Source organism: Bombina bombina, chromosome 3 (assembly GCF_027579735.1).
Source record: "Bombina bombina isolate aBomBom1 chromosome 3, aBomBom1.pri, whole genome shotgun sequence".
In the NCBI taxonomy this organism is placed as follows: domain Eukaryota; kingdom Metazoa; phylum Chordata; class Amphibia; order Anura; family Bombinatoridae; genus Bombina; species Bombina bombina.
The window spans coordinates 685,633,489-685,649,997 of NC_069501.1; the positions used below are offsets into that span (position 1 = coordinate 685,633,489).

Sequence of the window (16,509 nt, forward strand, 5' to 3'; positions counted from 1 at the left end):
TTCACAACCCAGCCAGTTTTCAGGTTTTAAACAGAATAACACTTTATTTGAAGGCAGCATACAGATTTATACAGGTTTTTGACCCCCCCCCCCCAGATGGGGGTTGAAAGAATGTTGTACATTAGATAAAAGGGAGAAGCGCCCTTGACATGATACAATAGGATTATATTACTTAAACACTTCAACCACAGGACACTCTTGACTCTCCTTATCACTTAGGCGTTTCTCTCTGGGGGTGATCAAACAATAGAATGCTAAGCATTAATTAGATTGTAGCTGGAGCCAGCCACTTGTGGTTAGAAAATAAAGTTAACACTTTCAGTCCTGACCGAAGGGTCTGTCACAGACAACCTTTCTTACGTTATAGTCCAGAAGTGGCTAGGTTTGCCACAGTGTTATTTCTCATGTTCTAAATTTTAAAAGATCAAACATAACTATATATAGACAAACCTTATAAATGTATTAATCCAAATGCTCTTAACATTTTCTTTGATGTGATTTGTTACATCTGTAGTTATGTTTACTGTATAATTTACCTTTCTTTTTCTACTCTTGCTTTTATATTATTTGCTAGTTAAATATGAACTGTGTAAGGCAAGGTATGTTTGTAGCTGCCCAACCCCTCCCTACCCTCCGATCCCCTCTCCCTTATCCCCCTCCCTGCGGCTGTCAATTTTTTTTTTTTTTCTGTAGCATAGCGGTCCCACCCGCTCCCGCCTCCCTCCTAACCCTCCCGGCACTGGTATTTTTTTCTTTTTTTTTTTTTTCTTTTAAGCGTAGCGGGCCCACCCACTCCTGTCCCCCTCCAGCGAGGTGCTGTACACCCGCCTCCCTTTTAACCCTCCCGGTGCTGGTAGTCTCGTGCATTGTCTCATGCGCAGCCCAGTGAGCAGTCACTGATACTTACGGCCAGGTATGTTTCTCTCGCACTGCAGTCTCTACTGCGCATGACTGCATTGGACAAACATACCTGGCCTTTTATAACATGATATGTTATAGACATGTTTTATTGTAATAGTTATTGCTTACAAATACATATAGCCCCATCTAATTATATAATTGGTCTAATTTATGTGCATTTGCACAGTAAGACTACAGTCCATTATTAGATTGTTATACCTGAAAGGTCAAGATTTATTTACATGTATAACTGTTCAAGCTAGTGGTCAAGCTACAGCTCTCTATTTTTGATCCACAATTAAACTAAAAAGTCCTAAAATACGTACTCAATAAAAGAAATAGAATTTAAGGAGGTTATTAATTTAACTATTTAGGTATAAACATTTCAGCATTAGATGAATGCTATAACTATAAACTAAACTTTTCACCGATTTTATGTAAAATAAAGAGATTTTAAGAATTGGTTACATCTTCTATTATCTTTTTCTGGGAGGGTTTCTGTAGTTAAAATTATAATCTTACCGAAGAAATGATACACAATACAAAATATTCCTATTCTGTTGAAAAGTAATTCTGTTATCTTAATTTCTATGGTCTAAGAAAAAAACAAGAATAGCAATTAGAATATTATTTTTCTTCCAAAATCTAGTTTAAGGAAAATAGCAATTGGATGGCTTGGAAATGGCAGCTTTATACAGTTTCAGAAAATAAGAATATTGCTGTATACCATTACTCTTAAGCAACCCTTTTGCATATAGTGCTATCTTAATAAATTACCTTGTGAGGTTAAAAGGCGTATGCTGACGGCATTTATCGATGTGCGGCGGATATGATCGCTACAGTGGATCATGTCCGTTCGCACTTTGATAAATCGGCCACTAGGTCTGTTGTGAAGAAAACTTAGACGAAAATCTAACAATTATGAAATGTTTTGTTTTACTTGAGAAATACACTCTAAAGTTATTATTTTTTGCTCTGTTTTATACTTTTTTTTTTTTTTTTGTATTGTTTTGTGTTATATATATAAAAAAAAAGTTGAGAGATTGTTACTTGGTAAGAAACTATTCAATACAATTGGCCCTATTGTTATATGTATGGCTATAGTTTATTTGTATGGGGAAATGGTTAATATTATGATGAATGGTATAGAAGAACTTTAGTGTTAACCTTTTAAAGCCGTTTTGCCGTTCTATTCCGTCATAATTACACTGGGCTTTAAAGCCGTTATGACTGAATAGAACGTCATAGCCAACGGCTGTCCTGAAGCCTACTGTGCTTCTCAGATTTGATCTCAGTCTGGAAGGCGTTCCTAGGGTTACAGGGACGCCCCCCAGACCCAATCCAATAATTGTTTCAATGTAGACACTATAACCCCGTCAGGAAAGGGTTAATGTGCCTCATGCTTGTGATTTGTGTATTTCTATCACATTCAACATTGATTTTGTTTTGGTGACCTGCAAAACACTTTCTTGTATGATGATTATGAGGAAAAAAAATCATATATTGTAATGTTTTATTATCTATTAATAAAAAGTAAGGGAAAAAAATAACGAAGTCATTGTCTTACTCTGTTGAAGGATTTCTCTGTATGACCTATATGTCTTAGTTTTTAATGAGAGGTTATGAACCATTTGTCACTGGTACACATCCTCTAAATTACAAGGTATCTATAGTTCATTGCTTTTCTTGTCAAAGTTATTCATTTATTTACATTTTATTCTGCTTTATGCATTGTACTTTTTGCAGATCTAATTATTTTTCTATTTCCACCTTAATGGGAGGAGAGTCCACTACTTCATTCATTACTTGTGGGAATTAAGAACCTGGCCACCAGGAGGAGGCAAAGACACCCTATCCAAAGGCTTAAATACTTCCCCTACTCCCCCACTCCCCTCATCCCCCAGTCAATCTTTGCCTTTCGTCACAGGATGTCGGCAGAGAAGTGTCAGAAGATTTGGAGGAGTCTCTTATGGAGGGTAGTACTCTTCACAATGGGACTGGAGTTTTAAGTAGTCCTGTCAGCCTGTGTGAGAGCATGGGTAAAAGTTAGAGTCCGCAGATGCAAAGAGTTTTGTCTTGGCAAAACCATCCCGACTCAGATTAACAGCTCCATAAGCAATCAGCGTTGACAAGTTTCGCTGCCTGCTTTCTGCTCTCAAGTCCATGTCAGGAGCGATGCTACTAACCTGTCACACTTGAAATGCCATGTTCCTGTTCCACGGCATGGATTCTGGTAAGATTGTTGCATTTTTATACATATGATAACGCAAGAAGACAGGGTCACAGTGTGTCAACTTTTATCAGTATAGAATCAAGGGTTAATGTCCCCGGAAAGGGGATTATTAAACAGGGGGAGATTTATGCATAATATCTTTATTGTGTTGGATACTACGTCATGTGTGAGATGAGGCTCTACCAATGTGTGAACAGTCAGGGGAAGGCGACCTCTTTTGTCTCGTTTTCTCTATAGTGCAGGGGTGATCATGCATGTCACTCCATGTGACCGGGTGTGGCCTCTTCAACTTCCTCTTTTACTGATTGGCAATTGCAGGAAACATAACGGGTTCCCTGTGTCCGGGTCATAGGAGGCGGTGAGTGCCCCGGCGATTGGTGCATAAAGGTGCCATTTTTTCTATCTAGTCCGTATTAAAGCGCAAGCTATGGAGGACTCTATGTTAGAGGATACTCCCTCTTTAATTAAAGCTCATATCTGTGTTTATTTTAAGAAGGTGTTCATGTTGATCCTCCTGCTCAACTGTGCTACACATGCTTTGATAAAATTGCAATATCTAAAAAGAACAAGATATTTAGTACTACTGAGCCATCCACCTCTGAGGGTTCCCCGTCCCACGAGGTGCGTTCCCTACATTAGTCTCCGATTACACATGTAGCTCCCCAAGGCCCTACTGATCCTCCCTCAGGAGCTGCCTTGTGGCCGCCAGATTTCGCTGCCCAGTTGCAAGAAGTGGTTTCTGTGGCCTTCCATGCCCTACCACGCCCTGCGAAGGGAAAGACATAGCCTTCAGTCCCAGAGGTAATCTACTCCGTTGGAAGTTTTTGAGAGATTATCAGACAATGAGGATGCCTCCAATTTGTCGGAGGGCGCTCTCTCTGGGACAGAATCGGCGTCTTCTAAACCTCCGGCTATGGAGGAGCCTGATTTTAAGTTTAAGATGGAACATTTGAGCTTTTTACTAAAAGAAGTGCTTGCTACGTTGGAGGTTACGGAACGGAAACTTCCGTAAGAACCTTTGATCCCTAACCTAGATAGGGTTTACAAGAACAGGGTGGTGCCTAGGACCTTCCCAGTTCCTGTGAAGATGGCTACTATTATTAAGAATGAGTGGCAGAAACTTGGCTCATCCTTTTCTCCCTCTACCTCTTTTAAAAAGCTGTTCCCCGTTCCGGACTCTCAGCTCAAGCTATGGGGGGACATTCCTAAGGTGGATGGAGCTATCTCCATGTTTGTTAAGCAGACAGCTATTCCTCTCGAGGACAGTTCATCGTTCAAAGAGACCATGGACAAAAATTAGAATCCATGTTGAGAAAGATTTTCCAACTTACGGGTTTGCTTTCCAACAGGCGGCAGCAGTCGCTGCAGTGGCTGGAGCGGCTACCTACTGGTGTGACCCACTATTGGCTATGGTCGAGGGGGAGACTCCCCTCGAGGAGATACAGGAAAATATTAAGGCTTTAAGAGTTGCAAATTCTTTTATCTGTGATGCAAATATGCAGGTTATTTGCCTGAATGCTAAGATTTCAGGTTTCTCTGTTCTAGCTCTTAGGGCTCTGTGGTTAAAGTCGTGGTCTGCTGACATGACTTCCAAGTCTAGATTACTATCCCTCCCATTTCAGGGGAAGGTTCTTTTTGGTCCAGGCCTGGACTCTATTATAGCCAGTGTCACGGGAGGCAAGGGTGCTTTCCTTCCGCTTTATAAGAAGAATAAGACTAAGGGCTCTACTTTTCGTCCCTTTCGCTCTGAAAGGTCTCAACGCCAGCAGCCTGCTGTGAAGACAGAGTAGTCCAAGGGATCTTGGAAGCCGGCTTAATCCAAGCAGAGCAAGAAGCCCACCGAGACACCAAGTCGGCATGAAGGGGTGACCCCCGATCCGTCTCTGGATCGTGTAGAGGGCAGACTATCTCTGTTCAGAGGCGTACAGGATCCTTGGGTTCTGGAGGTTATCACCCAGGGTTACAGGATAGGTTTCAAGACTAATCCACCCAGGGGCTGATTCCTCCTGTCAAATCTATCCTGAAGACCAGAGAAGAGACGCCTTTCTAGAATGCGTGAGAGATCTCTCCTCTTTCGGAGTAATTGTTCCAGTACCTCTAGCAGAAAGGGGACTAGGGTACTATTCAAACCTTTTCGTGGTCCCAAAGAAGGAGGGCATGTTCCACCCGATTCTGGACCTAAAGTGCCTAAACAAGTTTCTGTCAGTTCCATTGTTCAAAATGGAGACGATCAGACGATTCTGCCCCTAGTTCAAGAGGGGCAATTTATGACGACAATAGACTTGAAGGATGCCTACCTTCATGTGCCAATCCACAAGGACCATGTCAGGTTCCTAAGATTCGCATTTCTGGACTAACACTTCCAGTTTGTGGCCCTACTGTTCGGTCTGCCGACTGTCCCAAGGATCTTTACGAAGGTTTTGGGGGTGCTGCTCGCGGTAGCGAGAGCCAGAGGTATTGCAGTGGCTTTTTATCTAGACGATATTATGGTCCAGGCTCCATCCTGCAGACTCGCGGAGGACCAATCGAGGGCTCTCTTTCTCCTTCGATCCCATGGATGGAAGATAAACGAAGGAAAGAGTTCTCTGGTTCCCAACAACAGGGTGGAGTTCCTGGGTACGATAATAGATTCCATATCGATGAAGATATTCTTGACAGAGCAGAGATTGCATCCAGCTGTCTTGCCCTTCAAACCTCCTCAAGGCCATCGGTGTATGGAGGTGATTGGGCTCATGGTATCCAGCATAGATGTCATTCAATTTGCCAGGTTCCATCTCAGACCTCTTCAGTTATGCATGTTGAGACAATGGAATGGCGATCACTCAGATCTATCCCAACAGATCTCTCTGGACAATCGAGTGAGGGAATCCCTCTTTTGATGGAACCGTCCAGGACAGCTGGCCCAGGGGACATCCTTTTTGAGGGCATCTTAGGAGATTGTGACCACGGACACAAATCTGTCAGGATGGGGAGCTGTTTGGGGTACCAGAAGGGCACAGGACAAGTGGACTCGACTCTACCAATAAATATTCTGGAACTTCAATCGATATTCGACGCTCTGAGGGCTTGGCCCCACCTGAGTTCGTCCCGATTCATCAGATTCCAGTCGGAAAACTTTACCTCGTGGCTTACATAAACCATCGGGAGTGGGGGGGGAACGAGAAGCTCCCTAGCCTTGATGGAAGTTTCTCAGATTCTGGAATAGGCAGAGACTCACAATTGTTTGCTCTCAGCGATCCAAATTTCTGGGTGTGGACAACTGGTAAGCGGACTTTCTCGGCAGACAATTGTTTCATCCGGGGGAATGGTCTCTCCATCCCAAGGTGTTTGCAACAGTTGAGGGACGCCATAGATAGACCTCATGGCATCCAGACTCAACTTCAAGCTACCCAGATAAGTTTTGCGGTACATGGACCCACAGGCAGAGCTGATAGATGCCTTAGCGGTACCTTGGGAGTTCAACCCAATTAAAAAAATTTCCACCGTTGCCACTTCTTCCTCGAGTGGTGGCCCGCATCAAACAGGAGAAAGCTTTGGACATTCCGATTGCTCCTTTGGGGCCGCAGAGGACGTGGTTTGCGGATCTGGTGGGGATGTCATAGTCTCCTCCATGGAAGTTGCCCTGTCGCAGAGATCTGCTGGTTCAGGGTCCCTTTCTACACCACAATCTCGATTCTCTGAGGCTGACTGCGTGGAGGTTGAACACCTAGTCTTGGCCAAGACAGGTTTTTCTGAGAGAGTAATTGATACTCTCACCCAGGCCAGGAAGCCGATCACCCGTCACATCTATCATAAGGTGGGGATGACCTACTTATCCTGGTGTGAGGAACATAGATATCCCTGGCGCAAGGTTAGGGTATCCAGGATTCTGGCCTTTCTCCAGGATGGACTGGATAAGGGTCCTGCCGCCAGTTCCTTAAAGGGACAGATTTTGGCGTTATCGGTGCTTTTATACAAGAAGCTAGCAGAGCTTCCTGATATTCAGTTCTTTATTCATGCTCTGTCTAGGATCAGACCTTTCTTTAGAAATTCTGCTCCCCCTTGGAGCTTAAATTTGGTTCTTAAGGTGTTGCAGAGGGCTCCGCCTATGCATGCGCTTGACATTAAGATTCTTTCCTGGAAGGTTCTATTTCTTCTGGATATTGCATCGGCTCGCAGAGTCTCTGAGTTGGCGGCCTTGTAATCTGAGCCCCCTTTCCTGGCTTTTCATGCTGATAAGGCTATGCTTCGCACTGGGTTGGGATTTCTTCCCAAGGTAGTGTCAGATCGTAACATCAATCAGGAGATGGTCGTTCCTTCTTTGTGTCCTAACCCTTCTTCATCTAAGGAAAGGTTACTGCATAACTTGGATGTGGTTCGAGCATTGAAGTTTTATCTTCAGGCCACAAAAGATTTCAGACAGACTTCGTCCTTATTTGTGGTGTATTCAGGGAAGCGTAGGGGGCAGAGGGCCTCTTCCACTTCTTTGTCTTTTTGGTTGAGGAGCATTATCCGTTAGAGGAGGTTTATGACCCGCTGTCTCATAGGCCAGAGGATTACGGCTCACTCAACTAGAGCTGTGGCCTCTTCTTGGGCCTTTAAAGGGACATTATACACTCATTTTTTCTTTGCATAAATGTTTTGTAGATGATCTATTTATATAGCCCATGCAGTTTTTTTTTTTTTTTAAAAATGGTTAGTTTTGCTTATTTTTAAATAACATTGCTCAGATTTTCAGACTCCTAACCAAGCCCCAAAGTTTTATGTGAGTACTGATGTATACCTTCTCCAGCTTGCTCCTGTTTGTGTAAAGGGCTTTTCATATGCAAAAGAAGGGGGAGAGGGGAAAAGTGTCTTATTTCCCACTTGCAGTGGGCTTTCCAGCTACCTTTTCAACAAAGCTAAACTGAAAGCTTGTAAGTAAGTTTTATACTGGATTTTTATATCGGTATCTGTGCATCTTATTCTTTATAGTAGTGTCTATTACATGCAGTTATATGAAAATGAGTGTATACTGTCCCTTTAAGAACAAGGCCTCTGTGGAGCAGATTTGTAAGGCGGCTACTTTTTCCTCCTTACATACTTTTACAAAGTTTTATAAATTTGATGTTTTTGCTTTGGCGGAAGCTGTTTTTGGGAGAAAGTTTCTGCAGGCTGTAGTGCACTTGGTATTGGTTCCACCTTCTTTTACCCTCCTGTTTTTGTTCATTCAGTGTCCTCTCGAGTTTGGGTATTTGTTCTCACAAGTAATGAAAGAAGCAGTGGACTCTCCTCCTATTAAGATGGGAAACATAAATTTTGCTTCCCTTATAATTTAATTTCCATCTGTGGAAGGAGAGTCCACTGCTCCCGCCCGTTTGCTCCTGTGGGCGGGCCTTAATTTTAATATTATTCTTCTGACACCATTTATACCCTGAAATTTCTCCTACTGTTCCTTGTTCCCTCGGCAGAATGACTGGGGGATGAGGGGAGTGGGGGAGGTATTTAAGCCTTTGGCTGGGATGTCTTTGCCGCCTTCTGGTGGCCAGGTTCTTAATTCCCACAAGTAATGAATGAAGCAGTGGACTCTCCTCCCACAGATGGAAATTAAATTATCAGGTAAGCATAATTTATGTTTTTTAGTTCAAAGAAGGGCAGAATATCACCAAGCAAAAATGTAATATAATTTAAAAAAGTATGATATGAAAGATTTACAAAAAGAGCTAATAAATATACAACATATAATGTGCTTGAGTATGTATTGTTTTCTGAAATAATTGTAATCAGGGAGTAATTGACTGTCATTAGAATGTTAAAAAATCAGGTAGATCTCCATTATTGGTATATAACCAATGCAAATACTAGTCACTGAATTGCTAACAAATACACTTATTTTGAGCAATATCACACTTCTGTAGTAGAACTGCAATGATTATCATTCCTTACTTGTTTTTCTTTTTAAAGGTGTTCCTGGAGTTCAACCTGACAGGTTTGCAGAAGGGATGACTGTCAAACACTGTGCACTGTCTTTGGTAGGGGAGCCAATAATGTATCCAGAAATAAACCGATTCCTCCGGCTGCTCCATCACCGTGAAATATCAAGCTTCTTAGTAACAAATGCACAGTTCCCAGAGGAAATAAGGTTAGAGGCTACCTTTCTTCATGCTTGATTGCTGATGATGATATACAACTTTGGCTGTCTGGGTATAATGCAATTCCTTACTTACCTTGAAATCCAAGTACAGTATAATTACAAGTTTGCAGATTTGTTTAACATAATTTACCTAAAGCAAAATGTTTATAACTTTATTCAGCCACATAAATAAATACATTAGCTATATTAGTGTCTGGTGTTGATATATTCAATAGTTTTTTTTTGTTTTGTTTTTAAAGTGACGCTCAAGTCAAAATTAAACTTTCAGGATTCAGATAGAGCATGCAATTTTTAAACAATTTTCCAATTTACTTCCATTAACAAAATGTGTACAGTCTTTTTATTTTTACACATTTTTTGTCACTAGCTCCTACTGAGCATGTGCAAGAATTCACAGAATATACTTGTATGTAGTTGTGATTGGCTGATAGCTGTCACATGATACAGGAGGAGTGGAAACAGACATAACTTTGAAATGTGTCAAAACTAAGTGCTATTGCATTGTCTTGTTATCATGCATTTGTTAATTTTGCAAATCTATTATATATACTGGTCCTTTAATGTGAGAATCCATTTATTTTATTCTCCTTTGGCCACATTACCTTGTGTTACGTAAAATAGTACATGTAAATAAATAAAAAAAAATTATATGGAAGGAAGAGTCTTTGTTACATCTAGCATTTTAAAAGTTGTGTTTTTATTTTACTGAAAAGTAGTTGTTTTTGTCTAAATAGCTGTAAAATAATTTACAAAAAAGAAAATGTGGCCAGCAGGGTGGGTTTGATTTAAATCAAATTGCCGGTCAGTAAGACTCGATGTAAACCATGGTTTTCTACTTAAAGACTCATGAACGTTTGTTTAATTTTTAGAATTACTTTGTTAGATTAGTTTTATATCAGAAAATTACTGATTTGGTTATATACCATTAGGAAAGCATAGATAATTGTGAAATTATTGTGAGTTGAAGGGTCTCCAGTTTAGTAGGTTAATCATTCGTATTTGGAAAACTTTTCTGCTGTACTTTATTGGAAGGAGCAAAACTATCATCACCTTAAAGGGACATGAAATTCAATTTTTTTTTATTTCATGATTTAAATAGAGAATACTATTTTAAACAACTTTCCAATTTACTTTTATATCTAATGTGCTTCCTTCTCTTTGTATTCTTTGTTGAAGAAGATTCTCTGAGGCTGACTGCATGGAGATTGAACGCTTAGTGTTAGCCAGGAGAGGTTTCTCTAAGAGTGTCATCAACATTTTGATTCAAGCTCGTAAGCCAGTTACTCGACACATCTACCATAAGGTGTGGCAGACTTACCTGCACTGTTGTGAGGAGCGTTGTTTTTTTTTGCATAAGGTTAAAGTTGCCAGAATTTTATCTTTTCTCCAGAATGGACTGAAGAAAGGGTCTATCTGCTAGTTCCCTGAAGGGAGAGATATCGGTCCTGTCTGTGTTGCACAAGAGATTAGCTGAGCTTCCAGATGTGCAGTGCTTCGTTAAGGCCCTGACTAGGATCAGACCTGTGTTTTAGAAAGATGGCTCCGCCATGGAGTCTCAATCTTGACATTAAACTGTAACCTTGGAAGGTTTTGTTTCTCTTGGCTATTGCCTCTGCTCGCAGAGTCTCCGAGATTTCTGCCTTGCAATGTGACCCCCCTTTCCTTGTTTTTCATGCCAATAAGGTGGTTTTATGTACTAAGTTAGGTTTCCTTCCTAAGTTGGTGTCAGATCGCAATCAAGAGATTGTTGTTTCTTCCTTGTGTCCCAATCCTTCTTTGGCAAAGGAACGTTTGCTTCACAATCTAGATGTGGTTCGTGGCTTGAAGTTCTACCTTCAGGCTACTAAGGAGTTCAGAAAATCTTCATCTTTGTCATCTATGCGGGTAAGTGTAGGGGTCAGAAGGCTGCTACGTCTTCCCTGTCTTTCTGGTTGAGGAGTGTCATCCGCCTAGATCAGAGCTTTCCAAACTTTTCATGTTGGTGACACACTTTGTAGACTTACATCATTTCGCGACACAGTAATTCAGTTGTACTAGCAAAAAGGAGGTTAAATTAACTTGTTTTAAAATATACGGACACATACATAAATTATATAATAACAAAATGCATTTACAAGTAACAGTATGTATGTGCAAGAATTAAAAAAAAGTTTAATAACACCAATAGCTACTTACTATTTTAATGAGATGTATGAGGTTGATGGGATGAACACCGTTTCAGAATATTTGGTGTAATATCAGATAAAGACACTCATATTTCACCATCAAGCATTTTTAAGCTTCCACTTCCTATCCATATATCAAGATCAGGTGCAGCAATGCACTACTGGGAGCTAGTTGCAAAAAAATCACACTGACTTCTGACTTCAGCTCAGCGTTTAAGCTGCCACCCTCAGAGTTATGTGAGTCCGACTGACTACTGCCCGCACTGCAAACACATTGCTGTCCCACTCACTGGCTACACTTGCAGTCACGAGCCAATTAAGGAGACTACACGTGCAGTCAGGAACCAATGTGCCGCCAAATCCACCAATGGTAATAGTTTCAGTTCCCACTGAGCTGTGCCAATTGGTTAAGATGATCTGTGACCCACTAGGTATCAATCACGTGTCAACCATGTGATATGTGTAGCAGGCAGGTGGAAAGTTAGATACCAAAAAACAATTTAAAAAAAAATAAAAAAAAAATTTGTGCTGAAGCAGGGACACACCTAGACTCTGCTGCCGACACACTAGTGTGTCCCGACACACAGTTTGGAAAGCACTGGCCTAGATTATGAAATTGCGGGTCAACAGCCTCCTGAGAGGATTACGGCTCATTCCCCTAGAGTAGTAGCTTCTTCCTGGACTTTTAAGAACGAAGCCTCAATGGATCAGATTTGTAAGGCAGTTACCTGGTCCTCCTAATATACTTTTTATTAATTTTACAAGTTTAATGTGTTTGCTTCGGCTGAAGCAGCTTAAGGGAGAACGGTTTTGAAGTTGTGGACTCTCCCTTCCTTATGGAAAGAAAACAAAATATGCTTACCAGATAAATTCCTTTCTTTCCTGGCTGGGAGAGTCCACAACCCCGCCCGTAAGTTATTTTTTGTTTGGGCGGTTCCCTTTTTCTTCTGGGACCTTTATACCCTGATGTTTCTCCTATTTTTCCTCATTCCCTCAGCTGAATGACTGGGGGGATAGGGGAAGTGGGAAGGATATTCAAGCCTTTGGCCGGGGTGTTTTTGCCTCCTCCTGGTGGCCAGGTGTTGTATTTCCCAACAGTAAGGAATGAAGTCGTGGACTCTCCCTGCCAGGAAGGAAAGGAATTTATCTGGTAAGCATACATTTTGTTTTTCCACTCCAAACAATCTTGTATTCACTGAACTTCTTGAAATTTAAGTGGGAATTAAGGAAATCCTGCGCTATAAGCCCACCTTTTTGTAAGCACGCTATCTTCTGTGGAGAGGATTGTCTCAGTTCAGATCATCTCTGTAAAACATTTGTAAATATGCCTGTAAATATTAATCTTATTACAACATATAGTGGTTCCTAATAAATTATTTGGAAACAATGGAGACCCTTTTATAGTGTTTATTTAAGAACTTAGTTGTAATGGGTTCTGTTAATATTCACTTAACTTTGGTGTTATTAGGCGTTATCTTATAACTGGGGGGTATCACTTGACACTTAGCAGTATTCTACACCTCCACCTGGAACTAAATGGGTCACTTGATGAGATATCTTGGTAAACAGCATTTAGACAGCCAGCAAGTAAAGTCTAATCACTGTTCTGTTTATTATAAGGCATCACAAACTTTTATAGACAATGATTACAGAATATGGTGTTAATCAAATGATCACACCATTTCACATAGTATGCTTAGAACAAGAACTTCATAGTAAAAATGAGTATTTTAATGAGCGAGGAGGGTTAGATAAAAGTATACCTGGGCGCATCGCCCAACACATAGCAAGGCCATCGGACAAATTATTGAGATAAAGTGTTCAGCTTAGAACATAAACATATTTTTTTCTCACAGCATAAGCTATGTTATAATTAACTATAATAAACCATTCTTAAAATGGAGTCTAACAAAATTTACGAATAGAGACAAAATGGTGTCAGTGATGTCATGCAAAAGGTGAGATATTATTGGAAGCTATGTGCATAGATTAATTAATCTATGTATGTGTAATTTCTATAGGTAAGTTACATTAAACTATAAAACAGGGTTTTAGTTACGTTAAATTCTGAAATCAGAAATGAATTTCAGACTACTGGTTATGCAAAATTACCCCTAACTAAGGGCGACGTCCTTAAAAAGGACGTTATAGGCCACAATAAAAATAGGTGCAACATTGCAGGTGATTTAAATGATTATATGTTGGTATATACTAGGTTACAAAATCATTATTTATTGTATATCAGCAGTAATCTCCAGTAAAATGTTGAACTTATTTAGCAGTTACCAACCAATAAAATGTATATACTTAACAATATATTTATTAAAATCAATATTTATTCCTTAATCCTAGATTAGTTACCTTTATAGACACCTTGAATTATATTTATGTAGAGATTAGATTATGAACCAATTATATGTCTATGCTGTTACAATATTCTTTACAAAGCAAACCAAAATATATCTCTAAAATTAACCTTACGCACAATGAATCACATTAAAATATCACAATAAGAATATGGGCCGCTAATTTAACAGTGCTTAGTTAAAGAATATAACAAGATACTTCTCATAAATCTTACTAAATTTCAATAAATCTGAGATAACTTTCAGGGAAGTATAATTAAGCTATTTTGCCAACAAATGGTTTTATATAACTTCAATTTAAACACCAGAAATTGTATATATTATTAATGCAACAGCAAATTTATATGCCAAAATGTCTGGCCTGGAATAACCTCTTATTCAGCTGCAATAAAACAAATTCTAATATATATATATATATATATATATATATATATATATATATATATATATATATATATATATATATATATATATATATATATATATATATATATATATATATATATATATATAAAATATATATAATATATATATAAAATATATATATATATATATATAAAATATATATATATAATATATATATATAAAATATATATATATATATATATATATAATATATATATATATATATATAGCAATAACTATAATTATCTTATGATATTAAAATACAAAAATTATTTCTAAACATTAATATTTAATACCAGTATACTTATTTTACCCTTAGTCTTAAATATAAGAATAAATTCTCCTTTTAAATCACAACTACGATATAACTATAATTTTACAATACTTTGATTTAAAACATTAAAAATATAGAGCAACCGTATACATCACCAAATAAACCAATTTGAAGTTCCAGCTTTTTCAGATACATCCGTTCACCATCATAAGAAGAGGTATATGCAATTCAGAGAATAAAAGGTTTAGGCCCAATGTTGCTTTCTGTAGAGACTGTGTTCCAAAGGCAGCAGTTGTCAGTCAGTCAAAATTCCAGCAAAAAGACCCCTTTGTGCATCAGGCTTTTATCAAGTGATAAGCCTGCTTCTATTTTGTAATCATTGGTAAACGTTTTGGATACGCACTTACCAAATCTTGTCCTTTTGATAGGCTCTTAACGGGGCTTGTCCCTTATTGGTTCTTCTGAAAAATGCATTTAATAATAATAATTATGACTAGTATTTATATAGCGCCTTTCTCCAAGTGGGACTCAAAGCTCTTTTTCAGCTCTCGGAATTAACCAATTTGGCAGCTGAATAGTAATAGTTGTTGTTATTACCCAATTTAATGGTACTCATTTTATCCACCTCGGAAGGATGAAGGGCTGAGTCGGCCCTACCGGGATTTGAACCTGTGACCTTTGGATCTTTGAACAGGCTTTTGTAGTCAGGGCATTTTACCAACTGAGCTACCTCACCGGCATATGGTGCCTTTAAATTCAATGATAATTTTAAATACTTTTTGGTTTTAGGGCAGCATGAGCAGGAAAACATCTGTTAGCAAAGTACTATTATATCCAAATGTATATTTGATATCCTTACTATTTCCTGATATTAATAAATTATATGTTCAATATGTGTGGGACCATACAATACTATTTAACCTGAGTATTTTCATACTAAACATGTTATACTACTTATAATATTTTAGAAGATGCCTTTAAAGTTACATTTTTATTAGTGGACTAGTAGTAAGAATCAATAAAATATATGTATTTATCTGACTTATTTTGTATATCAGTTCATTTGATATACTGGTATATATTTCATTTCCTAGTCACCATTTTATATCATATATAGATGAGCATTTATAGTTATTTATTAATACATGTCTCAACAGAGTTTAAGACATGGGCTCAAAATCTATGATGCATTTATATGTTAACTTATGGTATCTTATTTAGAAACCTCATCTAAACATCAGGTTCTCCCCTGTCATGTTTATTAGACTCCTGGAAAAAACAAAGAAAATGTTATTTTGAAACAAATTGGTTAAATATTTTTAAATTGACTACATAGCTACTTATTAAATTCAGCAAATACTTATCTAACATGCCACTGCTAGGCATTTTCTCTCAGATCCATAAATACACATTTATACAATTTATTTGGACAGTCTGAGACATAAAATATTTAAAAACTATATAGATAATTTGTTTAAATCCTCCAGATTCTTATGCTTTCAAAAAGACATAGGTTTCAAAGTAGATTTCTCTGCTATTTTATGGAGACATGATGTCTGAACTTCGTGTATTCAACTCAGCATAGGGTAATTAACTCTTGCATGCAAATTGGTTACCTCTCCTGAAAACCTGTTTTTTGTTCATACACTTGGGCTTCAAAAGAGTTGAATATTGTAGACTTCACTAATTGATACAAATGTTTCCCTTTTACTCTCTCTTAGATGTCTTGAGCAGCGAGGGGGGTCAGTGGCTATAACAAAGGTCCTTGAAATAAGGTTACTCTGTCTGTGAAGTGTAATTTTGCCTAACCAGTAGTCTGACATTTAATTTCTGATATCAGAATTTAATATAACTAATGTAGCTTCCAATAATATCTCACCTTTTACATGATAGTGATGTGTTTTATATATATATATATATATATATATATATATATATATATATATATATATATATATATATATATATATAATCAATACACAGCAGTTTAGCACTCACGATACTTTCCTTATGACCGGGGTGCTCAGCAACATATTTCATAGACCTCCAACAAA

General features: G+C 38.4%; 1 protein-coding gene across 1 annotated transcript in view; it reads left to right on the forward strand.

Moving 5' to 3' along the window:
* The window catches only part of LOC128653901 (S-adenosyl-L-methionine-dependent tRNA 4-demethylwyosine synthase TYW1), an 824,555-nt gene that overhangs the window by 447,538 nt on the left and 360,508 nt on the right, over window positions 1–16,509 (forward strand). Inside the window, exon 12 of the mRNA XM_053707460.1 lies at window positions 9,056–9,233. Within this exon, the coding sequence (XP_053563435.1) occupies window positions 9,056–9,233 (178 nt within the window). The remainder of the gene's footprint in view (window positions 1–9,055; window positions 9,234–16,509) is intronic.